The following is a 27,509-nucleotide window of genomic DNA, read 5'->3' as shown; positions in this document are numbered from 1 at the left end:
AGCTCGTTGCAGAGTACGACCTCGTGCAATTTATCCTTAGCCGCCTTTTCATTCTCCGCTGCCTCATAGTAAAGATCGCCCGCCTTCTTCAATTTATTTCGGAGGTCCTCATTGGCAACCCCAAGGTCCAGCACCTCCACCTCAGCTCGGGAGACTTGGGAGGCAACTGTTGTAATCACTTCGGAAGGAGAATTTTAGTTTCAGTTCTCACACATACAATGTTTGAAGACTCTCTGCTTGCATCTAAACAGTAAAGTTTCATTCCTTTTTTTCCAGTTTCTTTTCTTGTCTGAATAGTGCTTCTTCTTCTTCCTACTCTCTGTTTCTTCCTAATTCCATCATTGATGTGTTATGCAGAGCAAGTTCTTTGTCCAGATTCTCTCAGACCAAAGACGTTAAACTCTCACAGGTTCAGTTTCCTTGAAACCAATGAAAGAGTTTCCATTAACTTGCTCCTCAAGCTGTCAAAGCTGTCAATTCACCTTAGTTTTCTACTCATTTCCTCTTTACTTCTTCAAAAACTTTACTTCTTATGACTCCGTTTTCCCTGAAAATATAGCCAAAGATTACTAAAGTGATCAACGGTCTTGATTCCCCCAAGAAGAGCAAGTTTAACCTTTACAGATTCGAACTCGAGCACGATGTGAGTAGCTTCACTCACCTCTCTTTTAATCATATCCAGAAATCTGTAAAAATTTGTTACAGCTCAGACTCTGTTACGGTCTGAAACAGGTGCAGCGGTTAAGAGATCAATTACAGAAGGAAACTGCACTACGCGCTCTATTGTTGAAGGCTTCTGATCAAAGCCATAAAATTGAGCTGTCTCACGCATCTTCTCTTCCACGTAGCGTATGTTTCTCCAACTTGTCCTAAGTTCTAAGCTTGCGACGTTCAGAGATAAAAGCTTGAACCTTGTGAATGTTCCTATAAAACCCGCAGGTTCAAGAACTTCTCTCCAATATCGCAGCTATGGAAGCGACGGTCTCTAAGCTCGAACAAGAGATCATGTCTTTGCATTTCTTGCTGATTCAAGAGCGAAATGAGAGAAAACTCGCCGAGTATAACCTCACGCATTCTCTATCTCCACCCGTATGTTAATCGAATTCTTCTGTATGTTAAATATTTTGCCTCATGAGATTGGCTCTGATTACAATATTGTTGCCCAGAATGCTATAGCCTATAGATTTGGTTAGACTTTCCGAAAAGAACGAAACTTTACGCCGTAAGGATCACAAAGGACAACCTAGAAGCAAACTGGCAAAGTCCTTGCAGAGAGTTGATAATGCTAATGAACTATCCAAGGAGATGATTAGATGCATGAGGAACATATTTGTGTCTCTAGGAGAGACATCTGCAGGATCCAAATCCTCACAAGAGACTACCAGTTTTTCTTCTCGTGAGAATCCTACATCATCGTCATCAACATCGTGGTGGTCTCCTTCAGAATACTCACGGATCTCCAAGTGGGCACAGAGTCCACGGATCGATATTCAGAAGAACTCAGATGTTTTAGCAACAGAGAGCAATGCATTTGATCCTTATAGAGTCCAAGGAAAGCTGAGCTGGGCTGACATAGGGAGTTACAGATCTGCAACTGAAGTGGCTTCAATGTCTGTTGAGGAGAAGAGGCTCGGATATGCTTCAGATGAGTTATGGAGATTCAGGTATTAACACATTTTAAGCATCTTCAGAGATTCAGTTAGGGTCCTTGGAATTTGACATACTCTTATCTTATGTGCTATTTTTATTACAGGAACCTCGTCGAAAGACTTGCCAGAGTAAATCCAACAGAACTAAGCCACAACGAGAAGCTCGCCTTCTGGATCAACATATACAATGCCTTGATCATGCATGTAATAATGTCTTCGGAATTTTCGCTAAACTTCAATTTGCAGATACAAAACTTACATTTTCCTGGTTGTCTGATTCAGGCATACTTAGCTTACGGCGTACCAGAAACCGACGTAAAGCTCTTCTCCTTGATGCAAAAGGTTTGATCTCCTCCAAACATAAAACTACTGAACACTTACTGGTTTGATTCAGACAGAGGTTAATGTAAGTCTCTGATTTGGAGGTTCTATCAGGCTGCTTATACAGTTGGTGGGCATTCATACAACGCAGCAACGATCGAATACATGACTCTAAAGATGAACCCTCCTCTGCATCGACCTCAAATCGTACTAAACTCAGCTCAAACTTCTTTATTTTCTACAACTTCATATTCTATTCTATATCTCTTACCTAAACGTGGATATTCAGGCTCTGCTTCTCTCCATTCTCAAGCTGAAGGTATCAGAAGCACAGAGACAAGCAGAGATAGGCCCATCTGGTCATAATATTTATCCATGTCTGACTCTCTGACTACTACTTGCTACTAACACATACGAGAGTAACGTACACAAAAGTAGCCCACACATTTAAGTGAGTACTGAGTAGCAGCAATTTTGAATCAGAATTACAAAAAAACAGCTGATCGTGGCGCTTAACATTCAGTGTATATGAGTTGTTCTTATAGTCCCAAGTATATATGCACGGATGATGGATAAATCAACATTAACTCTCACACATATTAATTGATAATACTAAAAAAAACATAAAAAAAAAATAAAAAGAAGCATAAATTAAGAACCCATCATCACTCTCTCATGTTTCCGTTGGACAGACATGGTAGGAGGTGGGGGTTCTGTTTCAGACATTTGAGGTCAGAGATTTAAGCCTAGTTTGTATCAGAAGAGCAGCCTCCTACGCAGCGAGTCGGACCTGTTAAGAAAAGCCAAATGGCGTATGGTTTCACCGATGAGATCTTTGAATACGAGCCGTTCGATGTCAAGAACCGCTTCTGACATGTCCACCTGACGATCTCGCCACCGGTCCTCTGATAGATCTCTTCCAAGGACACCGCACACGTATCCCACGAGGTCATCTTCCTCTGCCTCTGTCGACGACTTTGTCTTTCTGATCTTCTGATACTCGGACCAGATGACTTGCATCTTATCAGCCTCTGCCACCATCATCCACGGTGGCAACCTGCTTCTCCGCCCAACAATCTCTTGCACTGCGTCGAAGATGAGCCGTCTCTCCTGAGCTGCGGCTCTGGAGGCGCATTTTCCTTTGAGGTATTGCTGCTTTTCCAGCAGGGAGAAGATGTCGGACTCCTGTGGAAGGCAATGGGAAGCTCGGAGGATATCAGAGATGTATACATATTCAGAGTCTAACGATGATGAGAATGAGAAGGAGCCACCCCAAGATTCGTCTTCCGATTCTGTCATAAGATAAGGTAAGAAGAGGCTCAGTAACAGTTAGTTAGAGACTTAGTTAGCGCCACATCTTAATATATATATATATAGAGAGAGTTAGTAAGTACCAGCACCGAAATCAAGGCTGCGTTTCATGACGGGGGATGGGGAAGAGTCTTCATGGTAAAGTGAGGCGTCAAGAACCGAGACGGGGCTCGGCTGTGAGTCTTCTGCGGCCTCAGCAGCTCCCATCTCGGCAATGCTGTGGAGTAGCTTGTCGCATCTCTCCAATAAAGTTTTGCCTTGTCTGTTATAATCATCAACCTTCCACATCTGCACGATGGATCAATTAGAAGAGCATGTAAAAAGCTTAAACTACTCGAGCGAGCAAGGATAGGATTAGGAGGACGGTTCTGCTTTACCTCTTGAGAGGATATAGTCCTCCTGGAAGAAGACTTGGAGCGTTCTGTTTGGAGAGGTTGGGGTCTCTGCCAAGGGAATGGAGAGACTCTCCGCTGCTCCTTGAGCGTTGGTCTCGCCGTCCTATTAGATTTAGGTGGACTCTTGAGGCTCGGTGTGACGGGTCTAGATCTGAAGCCAGAGGGGGACCTAGCTGATACATCATTAATGTGGTTGTGGATACGGGTGTGATGATGTTTGTTAGAGCTAGAAGAGTGCAAGAGTCCTTTGAGCCTGAGAGCTTGGAGAAGTTGCTTCAAGGTTTCGAGATCGTTTGGGGGAGCTTGGAATCCGCTGATTTTGGAGACTCTGTCCGGAGGGAAGAAATCACCGGAATCGAAGAAAGGCTTACGGCGTACAGCTGAGGAGGGAGGCGGAGGAGTTGGTCTGGCCGGATCTTCGGGAGCCTTGACGACATCATGGAAGTCGAAAAATGTGTAGTCTCTGGAGAGCCTGGACTCGGAAGCAGATCTCTGGAGAGGTAGTTGTGGCGGCAATGGCTCCAATCCCATGAGGCGTGCAATCACGCTGGGGGAGGAGTCGGGTGGGATCGGTCTGGGTTTGAGGGAACCCTTGGCATCGAGGACGGCTCTGCTATCGAGGGAGAGGCGAGGAGCTTCTTTAGAGAACCTCCAGGGAGAGGAAGAGGACCGAGAGGAAGAAGAAGAAGAAGAAGAAGAAGGAGATCGTTCATCGGGGGCAGAGAGCGGCGGGGATCTGGTGAGAAGATGATGAGAATCAGGGGACGGAGAGAGGAGCAGGTCAGGGGTAGAATAGACACTCTTCTGATTCTTTCCGATATATCTTGATTTAAGAAGAGGGGAACTCCTCTCGGAGGCGGAGTAAGATTCAGGGCTCTGGAGAAATATATATATATAGATTAGATTACATACATAATATTATTAAGCTTTGGTTTGTTCGTAGTTTTAAGTGTTTAATTAATTATTATTATTGTTACGAGAAAAGAAAGAAAGAAAGAAAGAAGAGATTACTGACCGGCGGAGAGGAAGAGGAGGAGGAGGAGGAGAGACGCTTGGGAGAGAGGAGATGAGGCCGATCAAAGATGTTGAAGAAGCCGGCCATGCAACCGCCGATTTGTTTCTCGAGAACTTGCTCGTTCACGCCAATGCTCTTGTTGTTGTTGTTGTCCATCTTCTTCGCATTCTTCTTCTTCTTCTTCTTCTTGTTCCGGCGATTCCTGTTGTTGTTTGTTACCAAAACCAAAAAAAAAATGGAAAAAAACAATAGACAACACACTCTCTCTCTCTCTCTCTTTCTTCTTCACTCTCTCCCGCTTTTCGGTTCCTCTTTAAAGCACGACCCAAACTACTAATAAATAAACAAACCTTTTAGTATTATGTTAATGACTCTCTCTCTCTCTCTATTAAACTAAACCCATCTCACTCTCACTCTCTCTCGCAGACTCTCTTCTCTCATCATCAACGTCCTTGCCTTTTTTAATTAGTTTACTGACAATTTCTTTCTCTGCCTTCAATTTCCATATTTTATTTTAGTTGATGGCCGGAAAGAAAAGGTTTTTTAGTAAATTGCACACACAGATCATCACTCACCCAGTTCTTCTAGTCAAACATCATCATTTATTAGATTTCGTTTTTTTTTTGTTTCTTCTTATTTCTTTCGAGGCATGAGAGATCGTAACCTTCTTAAAAAAAATAGAAAGCCAGGTGGGAAAAATAAGTAAAGAGGTACGGAACGGAAGATGAGAGAATAAGTGGACCCCCACACAGTTGACCGACATTGACGTGGCACTTTCATAGATGATGATGAGACACAACAAGTATGACCGTTACCTCTCTCTCTCTCTTCCCAGGGCAAAGGCCATGCTCTTCTTTACTCAACTCTTTTTCTGGCCAGCCAATTGAGAGCGCTAACCCGGCCCTCTGCTCTGAGTTCCCATTCACAATCGCAAGACACTGTTATTTATTTATTTCTTTAGTCCCATTTCCTCCCATAGTACTCTAATGGATAGTCTAACGTGTATGTGAAGATACATCATGTATCTAGTAGTCTAGGGACATGTTTTTTTATCATCATTATGAGTTTCATCAAACAAGTTACTCGAGATTTACAACTTCAAAAGAGAGAGAGAGAGAGAGACAACGGCTATCTTACTTATCCTAGTCATTTTAATTATATAAAACCAACCAAAAATCATATACTAGTAGTAGTACTATTATTGTATTGTATTGCTTGCGAGAAAGCAAAAAGATAAATAAATTGAGGAGCGGGAAGAAGAGAAAAGGGTTTGGCTTTATGTGATTGTTGTGAGAGCATGTGACTGAGTCTCTCTCTCTCTCTCTCTATAATGCATCACGAGCTTAAGTGTTTTGAATCTCTACAATCAAATATTTTTATGTACTGTGCAGAGTCCTCTCTCTCTCTGACTACCAGATTTCCTGCACAATGTAACGTGCTTCCTCCGGCTGCTCTATCATATATATTTTTTCTTTCTATTCGACCAACCCCATTTCTATCTATCTGTTACTTTCTCCTTTCATTTTTTACCATACATACATTATGTATTTCATCTTGTGGGCTTACCAGTGAACGAACTCTCTAATGATGTCATCAGCTCTGATTTTGACCAATAAGATTAGTTGACAGATATTCAAAGGTTGTCAGAGTAGCAGTATTTGTTTATTCATCACTAAGTTGAGGAATATTTAGGAATGCATAAACTCTCTTTAGCAATATCCAAATAAACAACCCGTAAATGACTATTTTACTATGATTCTCTATAATTTTAAAAAGAGCCCTCACAATTGTTTTTTTCATTTTTTTTTTTTTTGTGACAATGTGGTACCCAAGAGAAAGAAAAAAAGAGCAAAAGGGGGTTCTACTTTTACAGACACCAAGAGGTAAGATTATCTGTAAAGATTGGAAGTACATAAGTGGAGAACAGTAATAAAGTGGTGGTGAACAATAAAAAGAGAAGAGAGGAGGAGGCATGTGCTCTGTGTTCCAATGATCTCTTATCTAAAAATAGGTGCGACAGCATTTCTGAACCTCGAGACTAGTGTGTGTGTGTGAATCTGAATATGGAGAGTGGATTTTTTTTTTTTTTTTGACGATCAAACCCCATATATTAAGTTATCGGAGATAACTCTCTTCGAGAGAGAGCCAATTCGGTACCGACGAGCTTACATGGGAAAAACAGAAACCTCGTGCTCTTGCACATTTCGCAAGTTTATCAGCACGGATATTATCCTCTCGGGAAATATATCTAATACTAAAATTAGCAAATCTATCTCTGAAATGAATAAAATCCTTCAATTCTGATGAAAAGGTCGGCCAATCCTCGATATTAGACGTCATCCTTAGGAGGTCTGAGCAATCCATAGCAAAAATAGCAAAAATAGCAAAAATAGCAAAAATATGGAGAGTGGATGTGGACAAAAAGTTACAAAAATATACAAAAGGGAGACACACTTAACGGTCTTCAAGGTATACCCACTTCCTCATTAGTCCCCAAAATATCATTATGCACATTCCATCGTCTTTCAACAAAATTTAGGAAAAGAAAACGAGAAGCTGAAACTCCCATTGCTCGCATGTCAGATTCAGATCTTTTACATACATATACATATATTGTTACGTACGTCCAACTAAGCCATTCTATGCCAATCCAGTGCTCATTAATCTGTACGCCTTTTTTTTTCTTTTTTTTTTTTAAAGATATCTTAGCAAGAAACTATATGTAACATTACTGTCTTGTAATCAAAGTATTAAGCATCTGCAGCCATCTCCTCCATTTGGTCCTTCAAACCACCGGTCCCATCCTAAGTTCAAAGGTCCAATGGTTCTGCCAGCCCGACAGCATTAGCCAGTTATTCCGAGTCAAAAAGAAAACTAGAGTTGCAAGGTTTAGAAGCACTCACAGTGGCAACAGAGGGTCGGGTTCTTTCTCGATGGCACAGAGAAGCCTGTGAATCAAGGCAATATCAGTTTGATCAGCAATCAACAGCAAAAGTTTCCAGTCAAATCCAGATAATAATAAACCTAGCTAGAGCAGCTAAGAAAGAACAGAGTTTCCCTTACTTACTCTTCACAGACGGTTGATACAATATCTGTCTTCTCGACCTCTACCAACTCTTTCTGGATACAATATACACAGTACATGAAATTTTTAAAAAAAAATATATATGGAAAGAAAGAGTTAAATAACGGTTAGTAGAAGCAAGCATAGGTGTAAAAGCGTCCAAGCACATCGTCTAAACTTTAACAGGGGCTGGATTGAAGTATATAGTAGAACACATAACCTTTATGAGATAAGTAATACTTGTACTACATCCCTCAGGATAAAAAAATAGTGGATCCATAAAGTTTCCATAGATTTGATTTTGAGCATAATAGAGTAAAGAAATCAGAATTGTACCCAAAAATATAAAAAAACGAGCAAGGTCTATGAAAAGCTCAGATTGGAACAGATCTGCTGCACATCTAATTAATTCACTCTCCATCAAAGAACTAATTTGCATTCAGCGGAAAACGAGAACTAATTTAAAACAATTTCTACCTAGTTTCCAGGAAAGAAGATACATAACATACACACAAGTGTCAAATACTCAATTATGGTCTCAATCAAGCAAAGAACACGCGAAAGGAGGAGGAGGAGGAAAGAGATGTAGTAAAAGTAATACCTCTAAGAAGACAAGTTCCTGTTGAACGCGAGCAAGGTCAGCAAGGATCCTGTGCTTGCCGCCGCCGAGAGAAACAGCGTCCTGCTCGTAAGCCGGCGTTTCCTCCATCTATCGATATCTATCTAAGCACTGGAATCACCGATTCGCATCGCAGATCTGACACACACAAGCCGAGAAAAGTATTCACTCCGTACAAGTTTGAATTGTCGTCGTCGTCGAAAGAAAGAAAGAATAGACTCTCTCTCTCTCTCTCTCTCTCAATTGACTCCTCTGATTCTGCTGCTGATGATTTCACTTTTCTCTTTTGCATTTTTTCTTTCTTCTCTCCAAAAATTCACGTGCTTTTTTTTGGGTTACATTGGTGGTATTAAAAAAACCCAAAAGGCCCAACCATTCTTATACATATGGGCCCATGAGCCGCAGCAAATGTGGGTGTGGTTAACGCAACAAACAACGTTACCTGTTGTAATAACGTTTTTAGTAAACAAAAGTGTGTCGGTGTATTGGAGTCATCACACACTGACCGACTCAGTTAAGATTAAGATTTAATAATAACGGTAACAAGAGAATTGGTGATAGTAGTACTACTACTAGTAGGATAAGCTTCGCTTCCTCTTCTTCTTCACCACCTAACTCACTCACCGGATCTGTCATCCATGGCTTCTTCGATGCTCAACGGGGCCATTACCTTCCCCAAGGGTTTAGCTTTCCCCGATTCCAGATCCATTCCTCGCCGGACCTTACTCTCCGTCTCCCGTACCACCGCCACACCCAGACTCTCGGTGGCAACTAGATGCAGCAGCGTCTCCTCCTCCTCCTCATCGCGGCCTTCGGCGCAACCGAGGTTCATCCAGCACAAAAAAGAGGCTTACTGGTTCTATAGGTTCTTATCCATTGCTTACGACCAAATCTTCAATCCACCGCATTATAACGAGGATATGAGGGACGAAGCTCTCGAGCCCGCCGATCTCAGCCATCCCGACATGCGCGTGGTCGATGTCGGCGGCGGCACTGGTTTCACTACTCTGGGGATCGTCAAGACTGTCAAAGCTAAGAATGTCACCATCCTGGACCAGTCCCCGCATCAGCTGGCAAAGGCAAAGCAGAAGGAGCCCTTGAAAGAATGCAAGATCATTGAGGGAGATGCTGAGGATCTCCCTTTCCCCACCGATTATGCCGATAGATACGTTTCTGCTGGAAGGTATGCACTATCCTGATCATTGCTCCATTAATTTTAGCTTCAAAACAAAAGAAAAAAAAAATCAAAAATCGTTGAGGATCCATCTCCGTTTGTGTTGTGTTGTTGTTATTTATCAATCAATCATCACAGCATTGAGTACTGGCCGGACCCTCAGAGAGGCATAAGGGAAGCCTACCGGGTACTCAAGATCGGTGGTAAAGCCTGTCTTATTGGCCCTGTCTACCCTACCTTCTGGCTCTCTCGCTTCTTTTCTGATGTGTGGATGCTCTTCCCCAAAGAGGAAGAGTACATCGACTGGTTCACCAAAGCTGGTTTCAAGGACGTTCAGCTTAAGAGGATTGGCCCCAAGTGGTACCGTGGTGTCCGCAGGCACGGCCTTATTATAGGTTGTTCTGTCACCGGTATCAAACCTGCCTCTGGTGACTCTCCTCTCCAGGTTTTTTCCCCGGCCCCTACCTCTCTCTTTTTTTTTTTCTTCTCCGTTTCACCTTTTTGGCTTCTTCTCCCTTTCATTTCATTGTGCTAAAATTGTCATTTAAATTGCAGCTTGGTCCAAAGGAAGAGGACGTTAAAAAGCCTGTCAACAACCCCTTCTCATTCTTGGGACGCTTCCTCTTGGGAACCCTTGCGGCTGCCTGGTTTATGCTAGTCACGATCTACATGTGGATCAAGGATAAGATCGTTCCGAAAGACCAACCCATATGATCCCCATCTGTTGTAGTACATGAACAATGTATCATTGTACACCGATTCGCATCGCAGATCTGACACCACAAGCCGAGAAAGTATTCAGTCCGTACAAGTTTGAATTTTCGTCGTCGTCGTCGAAGAAGAAAAGAAAGAAAGACTCTCTCTTTCTATTGACTCCTCTGATTCCTACTGCTGATGATTTCACTTTTGGGAAAAATACCAAAAAACCTGAAATTATTTTTATTTGAATATTTAATAATAATAATAAAAATGTGTTATTTAAAATTCAAAACAGTTAGATTCAAATCATTCAATACACCAATTCTTTATAAATTATTCCATTTCAAAAATAACACATTTTTATTAATTTATAAAGAATATTATTTATCTTTAGTTTGGGAATACAACAAATCCGAAGATAATAAAAGCGATGAGTACGTTAAGCACTCTTCGTATAATATTAAAAAAAAAAAAAAAAAACTTATTCAAGTGTAGTAGACACATGAACCGTGACTTGGGTCGACAAAAATAAAACAGCCCGTACGGTTGAACTTGCAAGCACTATCGATACGACCATTATTTTGATAATAAGCGTTCATGGCATAAGACGCATGGTCTAGTAAAGTATTAGGTTCATAGCAACTTCCACCGGGCTGGATTGGTGTACAGTCAACATTATACTGGCTACAAGCATAATCGATATTAGCTTGTAACTGTTCGGCCGACGCAGTGTAACCATTGTCTGTTGCTAGTCACAACAGGAATCGCCACAGCAGATAGAAGGAGAAAGAACGTTAACAGCTGCGATGACATTTGGAACAAAAAAAAAAAAAAAAGATCAAGAATTTTTGTAAGTGTACAAGGATTCTTGACTTCTTTGGCAATTTTTTTGAGATTTTCTTCTGTGAATCAAAGCTTGAACTCGTTGGAGACTGTTGAAGGAAAAGGAGCAAAGATCGTTAATTTCATAAATGATGCTTTGTTTCTTAATCTTCTTAACGATGGTGATGAAGAGGCATTGTGGATGAGTGAAAGGAGATGACACTTTCATACACACCGCCATGACATGAAGAATCAGATTCTCCAGCGTGATAAACATTGGTTATTCTCATCGACGGAACCGTTTTCGTAGCCACAACTGAAGAAGAAGAAGAAGGAGACGAGATTTGTTGTTGTTGCCGGTTTGATATGGTTAAAAGAAAACCAATAGTTTTTTATATTAAAAATTAATAATTAATTAGATAATCGAAGTAAAATTGAAATTGGAAAATACTGGATATAAAAAATAATAACACTAATTGTTTTGGGTTTTAAATGACACATTTTTATTATTTTTTTATTATTTGATGTATTATTATTAAAATCTAAAACAATTGTGTATCAAATGTTCGAATCAAAATAACTTCAGGCTTTTTTGACATTTTTTCTTTTGCACTTTTCCCTTGCATTTTTTCTTTTCTCCAAAAGTGACGTCGCCTTTTTTTTTTTACATTGGTGGTATTAAAAATCCCAAAAGGCCCAATCATTTTTATTATTCATATGGGCCCATGGGCCGCAACAAATGAGTGTGTGTTAACGCAACAAACAACGTTTACCTGTTTCTAACAACGTTTTTTTTAGTAAACAAAAGTGTAGACATATGTGGTTGGAGTCATCACATCGCTGACCGACTCAGTTAAGATTAAGATTTAGTAACAGTAAGAAGAGGGGGTCTTAGTCATTTTGTTTTGTTTCCTTGGCGGAGAGAATTGGTGATAGTAGTAGTATTACTACTAGTAGGATAAGCTTCTTCTTCTTCTTCTTCTTCTTCTTCTTCTTCTTCTTCTTCACCACCTAACTCACTCAACGGATCTGTCATCCATGGCTTCTTCTATGCTCAACGGGGCCATTACCTTCCCCAAGGGTTTAGCTTTCCCCGGTTCCAGATCCATTCCTCGCCCGACCTTGCTCTCCGTCTCCCGTACCACCGCCGCACCCAGACTCTCGGTGGCAACTAGATGCAGCAGCGTCTCCTCCTCCTCCTCATCGCGGCCTTCGGCACAACCTAGGTTCATTCAGCACAAAAAAGAGGCTTACTGGTTCTATAGGTTCTTATCCATCGTTTACGACCATATCATCAATCCAGGGCATTGGACCGAGGATATGAGGGACGACGCTCTCGAGCCCGCCGATCTCAGCCATCCAAACATGCGCGTGGTCGATGTTGGCGGCGGCACTGGTTTCACTACCCTGGGGATCGTCAAGACTGTCAAAGCTAAGAATGTCACCATTCTGGACCAGTCCCCGCATCAGCTGGCAAAGGCAAAGCAGAAGGAGCCCTTGAAAGAATGCAAGATCGTTGAGGGAGATGCTGAGGATCTCCCTTTCCCCACTGATTATGCCGATAGATACGTCTCTGCTGGAAGGTTTGCACTATCCGAATCATTGCTCCATTAATTTTAGCTTCTTTCTCTTATCCATCTCCGTTTGTGTTGTGTTGTTGTTATTTATCAATCAATCATCACAGCATTGAGTACTGGCCGGACCCTCAGAGAGGCATAAGGGAAGCCTACCGGGTTCTCAAGATCGGTGGTAAAGCCTGTCTTATTGGCCCTGTCTACCCCACCTTCTGGCTCTCTCGCTTCTTTGCTGATGTGTGGATGCTCTTCCCCAAGGAGGAAGAGTACATCGACTGGTTCACCAAAGCTGGTTTCAAGGACGTTCAGCTTAAGAGGATTGGCCCCAAGTGGTACCGTGGTGTTCGCAGGCACGGCCTTATCATGGGTTGTTCTGTCACCGGTATCAAACCTGCCTCTGGTGACTCTCCTCTCCAGGTTTTACCCCCGGCCCCTACCTACCTCTTTTTCTCACCTTTTTGGCTTTCTTCTCTCTTTCATTGTGCTAAAATATCTCATTCAAATTTGCTTGCAGCTTGGTCCAAAGGAAGAGGACGTTGAAAAGCCTGTCAGCAACCCCTTCTCATTCTTGGGGCGCTTCCTCTTGGGAACCCTTGCGGCTGCCTGGTTTGTCTTAGTCCCGATCTACATGTGGATCAAGGATCAGATCGTTCCCAAAGACCAACCCATATGATCCCTATCTGTTGTAGTACATGAACAATGTATCATTGTAAACCATCATCTTATGGTGAAGAAAGATTTGAGTCCTATCTACGAACAAGCGGAATATCATGAACCTTCTTTCTTGGATCTCTTTTACTTGAGATATCTATGCTATTTATATACTGTTTTGTCAAACATCGTTTCCCAAACTCTCAACTCTACCAATATCAGTCTGAATCTAATAAATTTCCACAATCTGTAAAGCAGCAAAGTATAGTAGTAGTAACATATCCGACAAGCATTATGAAATATGAAAATTACAACAAAAACTTGTGCAAGTCACCAGGAACCAAATAGTAGAGTGTTCATCAATCGGCATAGCTAACCAGACCTCTCTGTCCGGATGGAGAGGTTGGGGGAGAAGGGCTGAGTGATGCTGCAGGAGAGACGGGTCTCTGTGGCCCGAGACGGGATTTAAGGTCCTCGCTAATTGGCTGCCTCTTTCTAGGGCTCCGGCTAGGGCTACGACGCCTTGGGCTCCGGCTCCTGCTTTCTTCTCTGAAACGTCTGCGGTACCCATCTGGACTCCGAGAAGTGCTCCTTCTCCTTCGGTTGTACCTATGCAAGACAACACTGCGTTAAGAGGACATCCAACATTGCTTTGAAGTCATTCAGCTAGACCAGAATTAATATCACCAAAAAAGGGGGTAAACAATTTTAATGTAAGTGGCTCTAGGTGCTGGTTTAAAAGCTATATATCGTCCCAAGCCAAAGCCAGTATACAGAGATATTAGAGAGTAAACCTTGGAGGGCTCCTTCTGGGTGGGCTTCTAAAGCGTCCCCTCGGTGAGCGGTCAGAGTAACTCCTGTTGCTTGGATACCTTCAAAATTAAACAAAACGGCTTTAGTACTGACAGCAGACATGTCTTTCTTTGCTGTCAGTTGTGAGTATGTATAGATTGCGTTACCTATCCCTGTTCCTGTCCTGATAGCTTCTTCTGTCCGGCCAATGTCGAGGAGGTGAACGCTCAGGAGAAGGCGTATGGTACTTCCGAGCAAAGGAATAGCATTCGGTGAATCCACGCCCCTTTCGGATGCGCTTGGGCACACCACTTGGAGATGGACTTCTGGTAGATTTCCCCACAGTATCCGCTGTTGGCTTCTCACGAGGACTTCTGCTTCCATTTCCAAGATCTCTCACAGGGCTCCTACTAGGACTTTTGCTCCTGCTATTTTGGTTTCTCCTACGAATTGGGCTCCTACTCCTATATAGCAATAGAGAATGGCAAAGTTTGTCAGGAACCACAAATCAGACCCCCAAATTGCAGAAGCAAAGCTTGAAATACATAAAGCCAGGGATATAAACCTTGATTTCACTGAGTCATCCAAGTCTGCGTGTTGATCAGCTTTGGTGGCCTTTCCATTACCCACAGGTTCATTGTTCTTCAGGACGGAATCTGGTTCCTTTCTCAGAAGGCTCTTCTCTGCAGGACTAGAGTCAGCAGCTTTTCCTACAAGCACAGTTGTCGAAAGTTTTCCACCATCAGTTCTAAGAAGAGTGTAAGATTCGCATATATGCAGAACCGCCTACTTGCAAGGGGTAATGCATCATATGAACTTCGGATACAAAAAGTAGTTGCCAAATAGGTTGAAAGAACCAGGGTGCATGTAACAGGCACACTTACCTTTGGCTTTCACTGACTTTCTGGTTTTATCATGGCCCACTCTCTCATCATCGGAACTGCTGCTACTCTCGGTGTCACTCGAACTATCCATGTTTCTGTAAGGAAACACTAATAAAGTCAAGCAAACCAACTGGCAGCGAATAAATTAAATTACCATGAACTAATAGTCAAACCTGCGCCGAGGTTTTCTATCTTGCCGGGCTATCTTTTTCCCATTTCTTCCTTTAATCTTTCTTTCCCCGCGTCGGCCTTTGTGTCTCTTTGTTGTCCTCTTCCTACGCTTCCCATCACTGGAAGAACTAGACTCATAGGAGGATGAATATGTTTCTGATTCCGAATCTGAATCTGAGTCGGAACTTGAGCTATATGAATCCGACGAGGAGTATCTTCTTTTTCGCTTTATCTTTTTGTCCTTAGATTCTTTTTTGTGTGTCCCCTTAATTTCACGGTCAGATACATCAGCAGAAGATATGCCCTTGTCTGATTTCTTTGATTTTCCTGAAAATCATTAGTGTATCCCCATCATTAATCTAGAAACTCCACATTCAAAGATTAACTTCATTACCTTTTTCTCTTTCAGAAACATCAGGTGCTCTTATCTGAGACGTTTCTCCAGAGTCTATTATCTCAACTGAACTAGTAGGTTTGCCATCACTCGTCCCTACAAGTTCCATTTTCTTGATTACTGTCATTCCCTCAACAACTTTGCCAAATACAACATGCTTCCTAAAATAAAATATGATTGAAGAAAATCAGTAACCTTGACAATGCATTAAACCTTGTATGTCATTTACAATGAACTTGAATTTCACAAAACGAAAAAATGTAGGAGCAAAGATATACCCATCAAGATGTGGCTGGCGTTTAAAAAGTATAAAAAATTGGGACCCATTGGTGTTTGGGCCACAATTTGCCATCGAAAGGACTCCAGCTCCATCATGGTCTAGTCTAAAATTCTCATCTGTAAGGATAACAGGGATAAATTGAGAAAAGAAGTCAACTTCACAAAGCCGGAAACAGAGAAAACGAAATTATACCTGAAAACTTCCCACCATAGATGCTTTCCCCACCAGTGCCTGCAAAGCAACAAAATTTGGGCATTAGTACTACAGGTAAAACTGAGTACATCAGTAATAGCACTCCAAAGAGTATCTGCCCTAGTACATATTTTCATAACCACAGTGCTATTGTTTATCATCCATATAAACTAAGCTTCTTGTGTCAATTCCTGAAACCGTTGTGTTAATTAACTACTAACTAGATAATCTATGCGTCCACAGTGTATATATATCACCAAAAAACATATGTTACCGTAGAGAATGAATATTGTGATGTCATGTAATATATACAGTGGTGTGGAAAATAATATAATTTCATGTGTAAAGGATAACAAGTTTGAAGAATTACCGTTTCCATTAGAAAAATCACCTCCCTGCAAGAAAGAGAACCAAAGTGTGAATGAAGAGTAGAGCAAATTTTTTAGGACAGCAAAAAAAAAAGAAAGAAAGTAGCAAAGCATACATACTTGAGCCATAAATCCTTTGATAACTCGATGGAAAGATGATCCTTTGAAATGTAGAGGCTTGGCGGTGGTCTTTCCAACGCCGGCCTCGCCTGCAACAACAAGTAAAGAACAAATGAACTGTGAAGCCCATAATCTTATAAAAAGCAAAGCAAAGCAGGGTCAATTGCAATCTGCCGAGACAGAGATAGATAGGTGTGAGCAAGTCTAAGGTACCTGTGCACAGTGCACGGAAATTTTCTGCAGTCTTGGGTACAACATCAGCAAAAAGCTGCCATTGACACAGGAGAAAACATAAGAAGCTCGAGACAGAAACGGACAGGGGAAAGCAAAAACAAAAAAAAAGCAGAGTGGTGAAGTAATAATACCTCAATAACAATCCGTTGAACTGGATCCTCACCAATTGATACATCCAAGAAAACTAAAGGATTCTTGTTTTTAGTCATTGCTACAACAAAGGAAAACATCCGTGAGAAGTAGAAAGGTCTACAAATTGTAGAATAAAAGCCCCGATAATTAATTTAATTATACACCGCAGTTAACATCGAAGCCAAAATAACAGATCCATCAAACTTATATCGCTCTTATTAAAGAAACTAAAACCCTAAATAAACCCTAAAAGAAGTAGAGTCAGAGAGAAAGATGACTGGAGTGCTCCTTGTCCAAAGTCGAGAGTCAGATATGATACTAATGAAGAAATAAAGCGAGGTCGGGAGACACTTACCAACTCTAAGCGGATCGAGCGAGCGAGCCGGAGACTGAAACTGAAACTGAAACGGAGACGGTGGTGATTTTATGAATGAGAAACGAAGAGGAGAGAGGAGAGAGTAGAAACAAAAGAGAGGATAAATAAATAAATAAATAATCTTAGTTAAAAACTTATATATTGCCACGTGGTGAATCCAGTTAATGTTAATTTTTATATAGGCTAGCGGCCTCATCATCGAGCCCGATGGGCCTCCAAATTGAAATGGAAGATGCAGATGACTACTCTGCGGCCGCGACTACCGTTCTCTTCGACCGTCCGATCCCGCTGCTCCGGGGACCAGTACCCGCCGGTGGTTCTCATGTTCTAGCTTTCCGATCCCTGGATTCATGGTCAGCCGCTTTCAAGCGCTGCGAAACCCTAATCAAGGAGCAGTGCGAGGAAGGTGCTAGGATTGGGTGCGCCGTCTCCGCCTCCAAGAACTGTAAGCCGCCGTGGTGGCGGGGCTCTGGCGACATGAGGGAGCGAGACAAGTGCGAAGAGCGGGAATTTAAGGCATGTGTGGCTGCCGCCATGGACAAGTGTGCGGGCTTCGCCAGAGACAAGTGTTCTGGAGCGTTTTTAGAGGCGCGAGTCGCGAGTGATGTTGAGGGATTGGTGTGGCTAGCGTCAATGCCGGAGGAAAGCACGTGGCGTCATCTCATGGGGCTGGCTTCGCTGGCTCAGACCAAGTGCCGCAGAGCCAGGGATCTTCTAAACCATTATAAGTCAAACCAAACTCTTAATTAGTTGCAGGCTGATGATCATTAGTTATGGTGTATTCTGTGATACTGATGAATGATGATGATGTTTCCCTTTTTCTTATTTCTGGTTAGTTTGTTCAGATTTCATTAGATGATAGGTCTTCAAACAGACTCTTGAGATTAAGCTTGGTGCTACTCTAAATGAATCTTGTTTCTTATATCTACACATAACTGCTTGATCAATTTCAAATGTATGTCACTGAGCTACCAAAGCCTCTTGTGTTGTGTGTTACCCTCTGTATACGTTATGTTTCGTCTACAACCTCTAGCCTTGCCAATTAACTGCAAACTTGATGATATTATGAGGAGTTTCTTAGTGTTTGCTTTGCCAAGAATCCTTATTGATATATCGTCTTGATGTTGAATCTGCAGAGCTCTTTCTTTGGTGGTCTGTGGTCACGTCTAGTTTTAGTGGAGGTCAACTTATTTTGTGTTTTTAGTTTTTTACAAAGTCAACTACTGCTGCTGCTTTTTTTAAGTCTTGCTGTGTGTCGTCACATGAAAAAGAAAGAGATGATGAGGCTCCCATTTCTTGACAACGAAAATGGAAACTGCTACGAAGTTTCGGGGATGAAACTGATGATAAGCCTTCTTCTCTGTCCTAGACGATTCTCACACGCTACTTACTCTCTATTATTATATTCAAACAACCTCTTCTTTTTTCCTTTTGTTTTCTCTTTCTGTAAAAATGGTTTTGTGGAAAAGTAGGAGTGACAAACTCGGTTTTGTTTCATTCATCAATCAAGTGCATATTTGAGTAGTATTAATTCAGTTAATAGATATAGCAAACAAGTTGGTGAAGAAGATTCAAAAGCTCTAATCCTTTTTCCATTCTTTCTTTTCGCTATTATGGCCATTTCTTATATTCGTCCTTGCGGACTAAGCATTCGGCAAGTTGGTACACGCACGCTATTGCTCATCGTTCTACAATGACGGCTTGTCCACACCACACTATATTGTTACATCATCATATTGGCTGTTTTTACATAAATTACCAAATCTCAGATTAACTCTTTCTTTCGGACACAATGGTTCGAAACCCAAGCAAGAGCCAATAGATAAGTCAACACACAAGTACAAAAGGATGTGCGGCCCATGTCCTTTGATCGACATGCCTGCGTCTGCGTGTTTACAACGTGTTTTGAGTGGTTAGTTGGTTACACCGCCTTAGAAAAAATAAACTACGATAAGTTAAAAACTAATACAAGAGATATAATAGTTTTAAGCAGAAAAAGTGTAATCCAAAGGCGGCCAAATATAGATTTAAATATTAGAGCTCGAGCTCAGAGTTTCGAAGAGAAATCATTTCTTCCGAGTCTTAAGTGTCTTACAAGTCACACCACATATAGACGAGACACTTTTAGTCCCCCAAAAACTCTCTCTTTCTTTACACACAAAAGCATATGAGAGACCTCCAGAAATATGATTGCAGTGCTCTGTTGCTCAACCTTACCACCCCCAGCCTCAACAAGGCCCAGAGGCGTTGGCGTTTTGCCTACGCTGCCATCTACTCTGTAAGGGCTATGCTTTCTCTCATTAAGGAGACGGTTCCCGCAAGGATTGATCCAAAAATATCTGATGACTCCCTCTCTCTCTCCTACACACCCCTCGAGTCCACTGATGGAGCAAAGATCAACTCTATGCCTCTCTCTTACGTTCCTGACATCGATCAGGAACGACTTGTGGAGATCATGAAGGGTAAGGACTTAGCTGGAATCCAAGCGCTGGGTGGCGTTGCGGGTGTCGCTACTTCCCTAAGGACAAACGCCACCAAAGGGATCCATGGGAATGAGCAAGAAATCAGTAGACGTCGTGACCTCTTTGGCTCTAACACCTACCATAAGCCACCGCCTAAAGGACTTCTCTTCTTTGTGTATGAAGCTTTCAAAGACCTAACCATCTTGATCTTGTTGGTCTGTGCCACTCTCGCCCTTGGCTTCGGAATCAAAGAACACGGCATCAAAGAAGGTTGGTACGAAGGCGGAAGCATCTTCGTAGCAGTCTTCTTGGTCATAGTTGTCTCTGCTCTTAGCAACTTCAGGCAGGAAAGACAGTTCGACAAGCTGTCCAAGATAAGCAATAATATCAAAGTGGAAGTCCTTAGAGACAGCAGGCGGCAACATATCTCCATCTTTGACGTTGTTGTTGGTGATGTTGTCTTCTTGAAGATTGGAGATCAGATTCCGGCTGATGGTCTGTTCTTGGATGGGCATTCACTTCAGGTGGACGAGTCTAGTATGACCGGAGAGAGTGACCATCTCGAAGTGGATCTCAAGGATAATCCCTTCTTGTTCTCTGGCACGAAGATAGTTGACGGGTTTGCCCAGATGCTGGTTGTCTCCGTGGGTATGAGCACAACCTGGGGACAGACGATGAGCTCCATAAACCAAGATTCTAGCGAGAGAACACCTTTGCAGGTCCGTCTGGACACGCTGACCTCCACCATAGGAAAAATTGGTCTTACGGTGGCTGCACTTGTCCTGGGAGTGTTATTAGTCCGTTACTTCACAGGGAACACAGAGAAAGAGGGTAAAAGAGAATACAACGGGAGCAAAACACCTGTTGATACTGTGGTTAATTCCGTGGTGCGAATTGTGGCAGCTGCTGTCACCATTGTCGTGGTGGCTATCCCGGAAGGCTTGCCATTGGCTGTGACTCTGACGCTGGCTTACTCCATGAAGAGAATGATGTCTGATCAAGCTATGGTCAGAAAGCTCTCGGCGTGTGAGACAATGGGCTCAGCGACAGTGATATGCACAGACAAAACAGGCACATTAACACTGAACGAGATGAAGGTAACCAAGTTTTGGCTTGGCCAAGAGTCAATCCATGAAGACTCTACCAAGATGATCTCATCTGACGTTCTCGATCTGCTTTACCAAGGCACCGGTCTAAACACGACGGGAAGCGTCTGTGTGTCAGACTCAGGATCAACGCCTGAGTTCTCGGGCAGTCCAACAGAGAAGGCTCTTTTGTCTTGGACAGTGCTAAATCTGGGTATGGATATGGAGTCAGTGAAGCAGAAACACGATGTTCTCCGCGTAGAGACTTTCAACTCGGCAAAAAAACGAAGCGGAGTTTTGGTCCGAAGAAAATCTGACGATACAGTCCATGTACACTGGAAAGGAGCCGCTGAAATGGTCCTAGCTATGTGTTCTCACTACTACACGAGCACGGGGTCTGTTGACGTATTGGACTCCACCGCAAAGAACAGAATTGAGGCAATAATTCAAGGTATGGCGGCCAGTAGCCTGAGATGCATAGCATTCGCCCATAAAGTATCATCAAACGTCTCGGGATTAGAGGAAGATGGCTTGAACTTGATGGGAATAGTGGGTCTGAAGGATCCATGTCGTCCTGGTGTCTCAAAAGCTGTTGAAACTTGCAAACTAGCGGGGGTCACCATCAAGATGATAACGGGAGATAATGTTTTCACTGCAAAAGCGATAGCGTTTGAATGTGGAATCCTGGACCACAATGACGAAGATGAGGAAGAGGCCGTTGTAGAAGGTGTTCAGTTCAGAAACTATACAGACGAAGAGAGAATGCAGAAAGTTGAGAAGATCCGGGTCATGGCAAGGTCATCTCCCTCCGACAAGCTTCTAATGGTCAAATGTCTGAGACTTAAAGGCCACGTGGTAGCCGTCACAGGGGATGGCACCAATGATGCACCTGCACTCAAAGAAGCAGATATTGGACTGTCTATGGGGATTCAGGGCACTGAAGTGGCGAAAGAAAGTTCAGACATTGTCATTTTAGATGATAACTTCACATCCGTTGCTACAGTCTTAAAATGGGGGAGGTGTGTCTACAACAATATCCAGAAATTCATTCAGTTTCAGCTAACAGTGAACGTTGCAGCTCTTGTGATCAATTTCATCGCAGCAGTTTCAGCCGGTGAGGTCCCTTTGACCGCAGTTCAACTGCTGTGGGTAAACCTCATCATGGACACTCTGGGAGCTCTGGCTCTGGCCACCGAGCGACCCACCAACGAGCTCCTGAAGCGAAAGCCAGTTGGCCGAACAGAGGCCCTGATAACAAATGTCATGTGGAGGAATCTCCTAGTTCAGTCATTATATCAAATAGTCATACTCTTGATCTTGCAATTTAAAGGTATGTCTATATTCAACGTGCCCAAGGAAGTGAAGAACACACTCATATTCAACACTTTCGTGCTCTGTCAAGTTTTCAACGAATTCAATGCAAGGGAGATGGAGAAGAAAAATGTATTCAAAGGACTTCATAGAAACAGGTTGTTCATTGGAATCATAGCGATCACTATCGTGCTTCAAGTCATTATGGTGGAATTCCTAAAGAAGTTTGCGGACACAGTAAGGCTTAACGGGTGGCAATGGGGAACTTGCATAGCGATTGCATCTCTTTCATGGCCCATTGGCTTTTTCACAAAATTCATTCCTGTTTCTGAGACACCGTTCCTCAGTTACTTTAAGAATCCAAGATCCTTATTTAAGAGTTCAAGAAGCTCATCTCTCAAGAAACCTTGAGAAGACTACCATAGTAGAAGCTTACCAGTTTACAAGATTTAAATTCATTAGGTGAAACTTTGATGGTTGCCCACCAAGAGGTGCATCTACGAGGTTATGGCCACTGACTTCTAAGTTCTTTCAAACTGCTGCAACAAGGTGGCTTTCCAGTTCACTTTTATAGAAACATTAAACAAGATTACTAGGTTGGTTTAAGAAGATATCTGGATGGCTTTGGAAAACTGAAGGAAAAACAATAGTGTGAGTTTGAATTTTGGCCTACCCATTGGTGGGTACTAAGACTAGCCTTGAACTATCTGCTGTACAGTGGAAGGGTATATTACACCGTTTGTACTTTTAAAGCTAAACAAGTAGGGAAGTTTTGTCTTGAGGTGATGGTTACATACTTACATCGTGCAAGTTTGTCTGGTAATGTTTGGGTGAATATGTGAGAGAGAGACCATTTTGGTTTTGTACAGTTTTCCTTTTTCTTAAGACGTTTGGCATCTAAATTCTCTTTAAAACACTAAAACTAGATGAATCTATGGTAGATAAATAACGCAAAAACATGGGATTAGAAAGTGGAGAAGGTGACAAAGCAGGAGAAAACAGATATAACCCCTACAGCGGTTTCATATAGTGAAATGTGTGTTTGGGAGTTTGTTTTTCTTTCAAGAGCCATGTGGAGTGTTTTATCAGTGACTGTTCCTAAACCAGGAAGGAGTGAGGCTGTCACAGCATGACCTAGCTTGGGTTTAAGCAAAATATGTTTCCACATTCCTCTATTAACCAAAGATAGATCATGCTGGCAGCTTCACTTGTTCCCTTGTGGACTTGTCTTCAAAATACTTAGACAAAAAAAAAAAACTTTAAAAAGCTTCGTTCGATGAGGAAGTTGTAAACTTGGAAAATTGAAACATATGTGATGACTTTGTGGTTTGAGGCGTTATAGATACTTATAGAAAGAGATGAGAGAGGATTTGAGGGACAGATGTTAAAAATTTAAAGAGATGGTTGGGTAAAAAGGAGAGAGACACCACGATATTAAAGAAGCCTTAAACAGTGAATTAAAAGAAGCATCATAATGCATACAGCTAAGAGAGGAAGAAAGAGAGAGAGAGAGACAAAATCAATAGGGCTATGAAGAGATTAGCGCCTCGGCCCTGCATACCTATATCTCCACCACCTGTGACCCTAAATATACTCCTTTATTGTGATACATCTCTTTCTTTCTCTAAAATCTCTCTCTCCCTCTTTCTCACGTACACACAGTGTCGTACCTGATTTTAAATCTAGACCGTCAAGAAGCTTCACCAAGGTCCATGCTTAGTTTGACTCCGCGTATCTAAAAGACCTCATCTTTAGGTTTTGCATCAACCACCCTCCTATGTTTCCTCCTACATTAGGCATTCCCACAAGGCCACAAAATAAGGCTAATAAACCATCATTCTCTTAAGCAATGCAAATACAAAGACGTAAACAGTAAACAGTTGAGGTTTGTGGAGTGTTTAAATGCAGATGAATATAGGTGGAATATATGAAATATTCATCCACGGGTTTGGTAGGTGTGGGTTTAAAGCAAATAATATATAACGAGAAAAGAGAGGTCAGTATCTTGGAGACATTTACTCTCAAAAGACTTACTAGGTCTCTGCTGAACAGCCCTAGTTAGACGACTCTATCCCTGGCTTCGTGTCTAGGTCTCTGCTTCCTGCTTTTAATTACTGATATGCCTTTACTTTTTTCCTCTTAATCAGGTCTCCATCTTCCCTGTTACTTTGCAATCTCTCTCTTTCCCTTCTATGGTGCAAAACAAAAGAGGTCATTACACTCCTAAAATGACGACTTCTTGTTGTTCTTGGTGGGACACAGGCAAATAACCATATGCAAACCTTATGGAGCTATGTGGAGCTAAATTACATAATAATCTTCGCCTGAATTGATGAACATATGCTTTGTCAAGTTTTGGTCACCAAAAATCTCCGCAAGAACACAGCCCACTTTCGAAGTGATGAAATCTATTGGCATCTCTCATTACAATGTCTCGTCTGAATAACTCAGAGACCAGCTTACAAAAAATATGGCAATCTCTACAGACACGTAGATTTTTTGTGATCCGAAGACAGGCTCTGTCAGGTGTTCTGAGCAGACCATAAGCAATTGCTAGCCTCTCACTGTGTCCATGCAGCATCTGAACCTTCTCCCCTTCATCTACATTATGCAGAACAAACTTTGTATCGGCTAAATAACCTGCTTCCTTCTCCAACTTCCTAGTAACCTCGGACAATTTCTCATATATCTCTTTGGTCTCTGGGTGAGACTTATCTCTTGCTGTAAATTTATGAACCTTGCCGTCTATCTCAATCCAACTACATCCAGGGTGTTTCTCCAATCCGCTTGCTTTCATTTTTGCCCTCACTTTTTCTACATCGTCCCATCTTCCTTGTTCAGCAAAGACATTAGATATAAGCACAAGATTTCCCGGATTCTTAGGTTCTAGCTCAAGGAGCCTCTGAGCTGCTATCGCTCCAATTGTTTTCTCTGAATGACATCGGCATGCGGCAAGGAGTGCACACCACACTTCTGTGGTCGGTTCTGTCTTCATCATTTTAACGAATTCAAAGGCTTCCACTACACAATTTGCACGACCCAGCATGTCAACCAGACACACGTAGTGTTCAGGCCATGGTTCCAACTTATATTCATGTTCCATGATCTTGAGAAACCCTCTACCCTCGTCAAGCAGACCTGCATGGCTGCACGCATAAAGAAGAGCCAGAAATGAAATGTGATCGGGCGAGATGTTTTCATGCCTCATTTTATTGAACAACTCAACAGATGCTTTTCCACATCCGTGCATCCCATATGCATTGATCATACTTGTGAATTGCAGTAAACCTTTCCTTTCTATCGCATCAAATACAACCTTTGCACTCTGTAAATCTCCACAGCATGCATACATATCAACAACTGCAACTGCAATGGACTCCTCTAGGAAAAACCCTTTGCGGAGTAAGTAGCCATGAATTTCTCTCCCTTTCTTGAGGGCAGATAAACTTGCTGCAGTAGACAGTATACACAACAATGCTACAGAATCAGCTGACAAACCAGTTTCAACCATGCGTCGAAAGATCTCAACAGCCTTGTTTTCGTTACCATTTAGAGCACTAGACGAAATCATGCTAGTCCAAGAGACAACATCTTTACCTTTAATTGATTCAAATGTTCGAGTAGCATAGCCCATGTTCCTGCATTTTCCGTAAACATCTACCAACTCATTTTGTATCACAGTATCAAGTAAACCTTTTCTCAAGATGTGACAATGAATCTCTTTGACAATGAGCTCGGATTTCAGCAAACTACAAGCTCGAAGGATGCTTCCCAGCATCAGTTCATCAATTTCCATCCTTTGCTCAGCAACATTCCGAAAGAGTTGTAAGGCTTCTACATGACAATCATTCTGGGCATAACCAGCAATGACTGTAGTCCATGAAATGAGATCTTTTTCATGCATCCTAAGAAACGCTCGGCCCATATAACATGTGCGGTTGCATTTTGAGTACATATCTATCAACGTGTTTCCAACCTGCAAATTAGAATCCCAGCCATGTTTAATGACGTAAGCATGCAATTCCATTCCTGCCAACAGATTGCTTAATCTTCCGGACGCTGCAATGACACTGGTCATCGAAACCTCGTCGGGCTTGTGACCAGCAGCGATCAAATCACAAAAGAATCCTAATGCCTCCTTGTACATGAAATTCTGAACATATCCCTTAATCAGGGAATTCAATGTCACAACGTCAGCGTTGTCCATGTGACGAAGAATCCTTCCAGCCTCGAGCATTTTACCACACCTGGTATACATTGCAATCAAGGCGTTGCACACATATAGTTCAGAAGAAAGATTTGATTTCAGGACAGCAGCGTGAATCTCTTTGCCTGTGTATGCATCTTGACAGGCTGTGAGAGCCGAAACAAAAGTGTAGCTGTTGGGGGAAGGACCATTTAACTGCATTTCTCTGAAAAACTCTAAAGTCTCGGAAGATTGGCCAGACGAGGAAAACGAAGACATGATAGAGTTCCACAGAACAGCGTCTCCTTTATCTTGGGATCCATCAAAAAGACGCCTTGCAGCGCTTAGGTCATCATTCTTAGCATACATGGAAAGCAACGCATTGACAATAAAATCAGTAGAACTGTATCCAAGTTTAACGAGCAGAGAATGAAGCTCAGTGCCACTCCGGGAATCTCTAAGATAGCCGCAGGCTTTAAGCAAGAGAGGGAAAGAGTAAAGATGGAGAGGAACGCCCTGGAGACGCATATTGCGGTAGAGAGAAAGAGCAGAAGCAGGTTCATCATTGGAAAGATAGGCTCCAATCATCGCGTTCCATGCAAAGAGAGTTCTGTGAGGCATTTCGTCGAACACTTTCTCTGCGTCATCAACAGAGCGACACTTGCCGTACATAAACACAAGCTTACCGGCCAAAAAGTCTAACTCAAAAGCGGGGAAAATCTTGAAAATGCGGGAATGCAGCTGCCGGCCTTGAGAGAGAGCTCCGAATTTGCCACAGAGCTCAAGAACGGAGGCATAGGCTTCCATGGAAGGGTCATCGTCCAGCCGTCGAAAAGATTCGTATAGGCCACCATCGGAACAAGAGAGGTTCAGAGAAGAGACGAGTTGGAAGGGCTTTACGGGGTAACTGAGGGGAGCTGGGTTTGTTCGAAATCGGGGACGGCATGTCGGAAGATTAGCATGTGGAAGAAACGTGGGATTCGAAATCGCCGAAGCAGAGTACATGATGATTTTAGATGAAGAGACGGGGACATTTTTGCTCAACAGCCTCATTGTTGTTATCTAAACTGCATATCTTTTGTTTTGCTTTCTTCAATCGCAGCCCGCCCGTAGATGATGATACAGCCGCCATGGTTCAATCAAATTCAAATCCTCCTTCATTACGACTCTGCTGGGTGTTTTCCTCCATTTAAATTTTTATTCATCATCTCTTCTTATTCACTCAGAT

General features: G+C 42.3%; 9 protein-coding genes and 1 pseudogene across 12 annotated transcripts; 5 read left to right on the top strand and 5 right to left on the bottom strand.

Annotated features, from left to right (window-relative positions):
• Positions 1-213: 213 nt before the first annotated feature.
• LOC104789860 (uncharacterized) lies at positions 214-2,486 on the top strand. 2 transcript variants are annotated; one of them, XM_087452568.1, is made up of 10 exons: positions 214-250; positions 358-409; positions 560-643; positions 733-849; positions 940-1,089; positions 1,167-1,664; positions 1,754-1,853; positions 1,932-1,991; positions 2,085-2,177; positions 2,260-2,436. In XM_087452568.1, the coding sequence occupies exons 6-10, from the start codon at positions 1,306-1,308 to the stop codon at positions 2,359-2,361; spliced, it is 714 nt and encodes a 237-aa protein (XP_087308694.1). In that variant the 5' UTR covers positions 214-250; positions 358-409; positions 560-643; positions 733-849; positions 940-1,089; positions 1,167-1,305; the 3' UTR covers positions 2,362-2,436. The 2 variants fall into 2 exon arrangements, with proteins under 2 accessions (XP_087308694.1, XP_019100994.1); XM_019245449.2 differs by having other exon boundaries at positions 216-250; positions 1,177-1,664; positions 2,260-2,486.
• LOC104788682 (uncharacterized) lies at positions 2,434-5,331 on the bottom strand. 2 transcript variants are annotated; one of them, XM_010514459.3, is made up of 4 exons: positions 4,692-5,331; positions 3,659-4,552; positions 3,365-3,569; positions 2,434-3,262 (listed from the first exon to the last, which is right to left on the bottom strand). In XM_010514459.3, the coding sequence occupies exons 1-4, from the start codon at positions 4,845-4,847 to the stop codon at positions 2,727-2,729; spliced, it is 1,791 nt and encodes a 596-aa protein (XP_010512761.2). In that variant the 5' UTR covers positions 4,848-5,331; the 3' UTR covers positions 2,434-2,726. The 2 variants fall into 2 exon arrangements, with proteins under 2 accessions (XP_010512761.2, XP_010512762.2); XM_010514460.3 differs by having other exon boundaries at positions 3,371-3,569; positions 4,692-5,298.
• A 1,819-nt stretch (positions 5,332-7,150) lies between these two features.
• Positions 7,151-8,696, bottom strand: LOC104788681 (guanine nucleotide-binding protein subunit gamma 1). The gene is made up of 4 exons (XM_010514458.3): positions 8,357-8,696; positions 7,759-7,811; positions 7,595-7,639; positions 7,151-7,518 (listed from the first exon to the last, which is right to left on the bottom strand). Exons 1-4 carry the CDS (start codon positions 8,462-8,464, stop codon positions 7,434-7,436), a joined length of 291 nt encoding a protein of 96 aa, XP_010512760.1. The 5' UTR covers positions 8,465-8,696; the 3' UTR covers positions 7,151-7,433.
• A 127-nt stretch (positions 8,697-8,823) lies between these two features.
• LOC104788680 (2-methyl-6-phytyl-1,4-hydroquinone methyltransferase, chloroplastic-like) lies at positions 8,824-10,532 on the top strand. Its single transcript, XM_010514457.3, has 3 exons — positions 8,824-9,557; positions 9,687-9,993; positions 10,104-10,532. The coding sequence occupies exons 1-3, from the start codon at positions 9,013-9,015 to the stop codon at positions 10,260-10,262; spliced, it is 1,011 nt and encodes a 336-aa protein (XP_010512759.1). The 5' UTR covers positions 8,824-9,012; the 3' UTR covers positions 10,263-10,532.
• Positions 10,533-10,732: 200 nt separating this feature from the next.
• LOC147945069 (major pollen allergen Ole e 10 pseudogene) lies at positions 10,733-11,060 on the bottom strand (annotated as a pseudogene).
• Positions 11,061-11,844: 784 nt separating this feature from the next.
• Positions 11,845-13,480, top strand: LOC104788679 (2-methyl-6-phytyl-1,4-hydroquinone methyltransferase, chloroplastic-like). Its single transcript, XM_010514456.3, has 3 exons — positions 11,845-12,652; positions 12,754-13,060; positions 13,158-13,480. Exons 1-3 carry the CDS (start codon positions 12,108-12,110, stop codon positions 13,314-13,316), a joined length of 1,011 nt encoding a protein of 336 aa, XP_010512758.1. The 5' UTR covers positions 11,845-12,107; the 3' UTR covers positions 13,317-13,480.
• Positions 13,481-13,485: 5 nt separating this feature from the next.
• LOC104788677 (peptidyl-prolyl cis-trans isomerase CYP63) lies at positions 13,486-18,411 on the bottom strand. Its single transcript, XM_010514454.3, has 14 exons — positions 17,217-18,411; positions 16,861-16,940; positions 16,709-16,763; positions 16,496-16,584; positions 16,378-16,402; positions 16,008-16,046; positions 15,814-15,931; positions 15,536-15,696; positions 15,144-15,468; positions 14,971-15,065; positions 14,652-14,796; positions 14,254-14,550; positions 14,089-14,166; positions 13,486-13,903 (listed from the first exon to the last, which is right to left on the bottom strand). Exons 1-14 carry the CDS (start codon positions 17,434-17,436, stop codon positions 13,654-13,656), a joined length of 1,977 nt encoding a protein of 658 aa, XP_010512756.2. The 5' UTR covers positions 17,437-18,411; the 3' UTR covers positions 13,486-13,653.
• On the top strand, positions 17,445-18,165 carry LOC104788678 (uncharacterized). Its single transcript, XM_010514455.3, has one exon. It carries the CDS (start codon positions 17,445-17,447, stop codon positions 17,985-17,987), a length of 543 nt encoding a protein of 180 aa, XP_010512757.2. The 3' UTR covers positions 17,988-18,165.
• A 779-nt stretch (positions 18,412-19,190) lies between the features above and the next one.
• On the top strand, positions 19,191-22,997 carry LOC104788676 (calcium-transporting ATPase 12, plasma membrane-type). The gene has a single exon (XM_087452563.1). It carries the CDS (start codon positions 19,405-19,407, stop codon positions 22,504-22,506), a length of 3,102 nt encoding a protein of 1,033 aa, XP_087308689.1. The 5' UTR covers positions 19,191-19,404; the 3' UTR covers positions 22,507-22,997.
• A 532-nt stretch (positions 22,998-23,529) lies between these two features.
• On the bottom strand, positions 23,530-27,478 carry LOC104788672 (pentatricopeptide repeat-containing protein At3g63370, chloroplastic). Of its 2 annotated transcripts, XM_087452565.1 has the most exons (3): positions 24,378-27,478; positions 24,130-24,285; positions 23,530-23,882 (listed from the first exon to the last, which is right to left on the bottom strand). In XM_087452565.1, exon 1 carries the CDS (start codon positions 27,332-27,334, stop codon positions 24,455-24,457), a length of 2,880 nt encoding a protein of 959 aa, XP_087308691.1. In that variant the 5' UTR covers positions 27,335-27,478; the 3' UTR covers positions 23,530-23,882; positions 24,130-24,285; positions 24,378-24,454. The 2 variants fall into 2 exon arrangements, with proteins under 2 accessions (XP_087308691.1, XP_087308690.1); XM_087452564.1 differs by having other exon boundaries at positions 24,130-27,478.
• Positions 27,479-27,509: the final 31 nt, after the last annotated feature.

This window comes from Camelina sativa, chromosome 5 (genome assembly GCF_030686135.1).
Source record: "Camelina sativa cultivar CO46 ecotype springtype chromosome 5, ASM3068613v1".
Taxonomy (NCBI): Eukaryota; Viridiplantae; Streptophyta; class Magnoliopsida; order Brassicales; family Brassicaceae; genus Camelina; species Camelina sativa.
Note: the sequence above shows the minus strand (reverse complement) of the source record. Positions and strands in the feature narration are given on the sequence as shown.

Excerpts from the sequence above, each read along its gene's own strand:
- LOC104789860 (XM_019245449.2), top strand. The coding sequence starts at position 219 with ATGTTTGAAGACTCTCTGCTTGCATCTAAACA. Across the intron at positions 410-559 it reads AAGACGTTAAACTCTCACAG|CCAAAGATTACTAAAGTGAT; the intron begins GTTCAGTTTCCT and ends CTGAAAATATAG. Across the intron at positions 2,178-2,259 it reads CTCTGCATCGACCTCAAATC|GCTCTGCTTCTCTCCATTCT; the intron begins GTACTAAACTCA and ends GTGGATATTCAG.
- LOC104788682 (XM_010514459.3), bottom strand. The coding sequence starts at position 4,847 with ATGGACAACAACAACAACAAGAGCATTGGCGTGAACGAGCAAGTTCTC. Across the intron at positions 3,570-3,658 it reads GGACTATATCCTCTCAAGAG|ATGTGGAAGGTTGATGATTA; the intron begins GTAAAGCAGAAC and ends TCCATCGTGCAG. Across the intron at positions 3,263-3,364 it reads CAGCCTTGATTTCGGTGCTG|AATCGGAAGACGAATCTTGG; the intron begins GTACTTACTAAC and ends ATCTTATGACAG.
- LOC104788681 (XM_010514458.3), bottom strand. The coding sequence starts at position 8,464 with ATGGAGGAAACGCCGGCTTACGAGCAGGACGCTGTTTCTCTCGGCGGC. Across the intron at positions 7,640-7,758 it reads GTATCAACCGTCTGTGAAGA|GCTTCTCTGTGCCATCGAGA; the intron begins GTAAGTAAGGGA and ends CTTGATTCACAG. Across the intron at positions 7,519-7,594 it reads CCCGACCCTCTGTTGCCACT|AACCATTGGACCTTTGAACT; the intron begins GTGAGTGCTTCT and ends TCGGGCTGGCAG.
- LOC104788680 (XM_010514457.3), top strand. The coding sequence starts at position 9,013 with ATGGCTTCTTCGATGCTCAACGGGGCCATTACCTTCCCCAAGGGTTTA. Across the intron at positions 9,558-9,686 it reads AGATACGTTTCTGCTGGAAG|CATTGAGTACTGGCCGGACC; the intron begins GTATGCACTATC and ends CAATCATCACAG. Across the intron at positions 9,994-10,103 it reads CTGGTGACTCTCCTCTCCAG|CTTGGTCCAAAGGAAGAGGA; the intron begins GTTTTTTCCCCG and ends TTTAAATTGCAG.
- LOC104788679 (XM_010514456.3), top strand. The coding sequence starts at position 12,108 with ATGGCTTCTTCTATGCTCAACGGGGCCATTACCTTCCCCAAGGGTTTA. Across the intron at positions 12,653-12,753 it reads AGATACGTCTCTGCTGGAAG|CATTGAGTACTGGCCGGACC; the intron begins GTTTGCACTATC and ends CAATCATCACAG. Across the intron at positions 13,061-13,157 it reads CTGGTGACTCTCCTCTCCAG|CTTGGTCCAAAGGAAGAGGA; the intron begins GTTTTACCCCCG and ends ATTTGCTTGCAG.
- LOC104788677 (XM_010514454.3), bottom strand. The coding sequence starts at position 17,436 with ATGATGAGGCCGCTAGCCTATATAAAAATTAACATTAACTGGATTCAC. Across the intron at positions 16,764-16,860 it reads TTCAACGGATTGTTATTGAG|CTTTTTGCTGATGTTGTACC; the intron begins GTATTATTACTT and ends TGTCAATGGCAG. Across the intron at positions 15,469-15,535 it reads TGTTTCTGAAAGAGAAAAAG|GAAAATCAAAGAAATCAGAC; the intron begins GTAATGAAGTTA and ends AATGATTTTCAG.
- LOC104788678 (XM_010514455.3), top strand. The coding sequence starts at position 17,445 with ATGGGCCTCCAAATTGAAATGGAAGATGCAGATGACTACTCTGCGGCC.
- LOC104788676 (XM_087452563.1), top strand. The coding sequence starts at position 19,405 with ATGAGAGACCTCCAGAAATATGATTGCAGTGCTCTGTTGCTCAACCTT.
- LOC104788672 (XM_087452564.1), bottom strand. The coding sequence starts at position 27,334 with ATGAGGCTGTTGAGCAAAAATGTCCCCGTCTCTTCATCTAAAATCATC.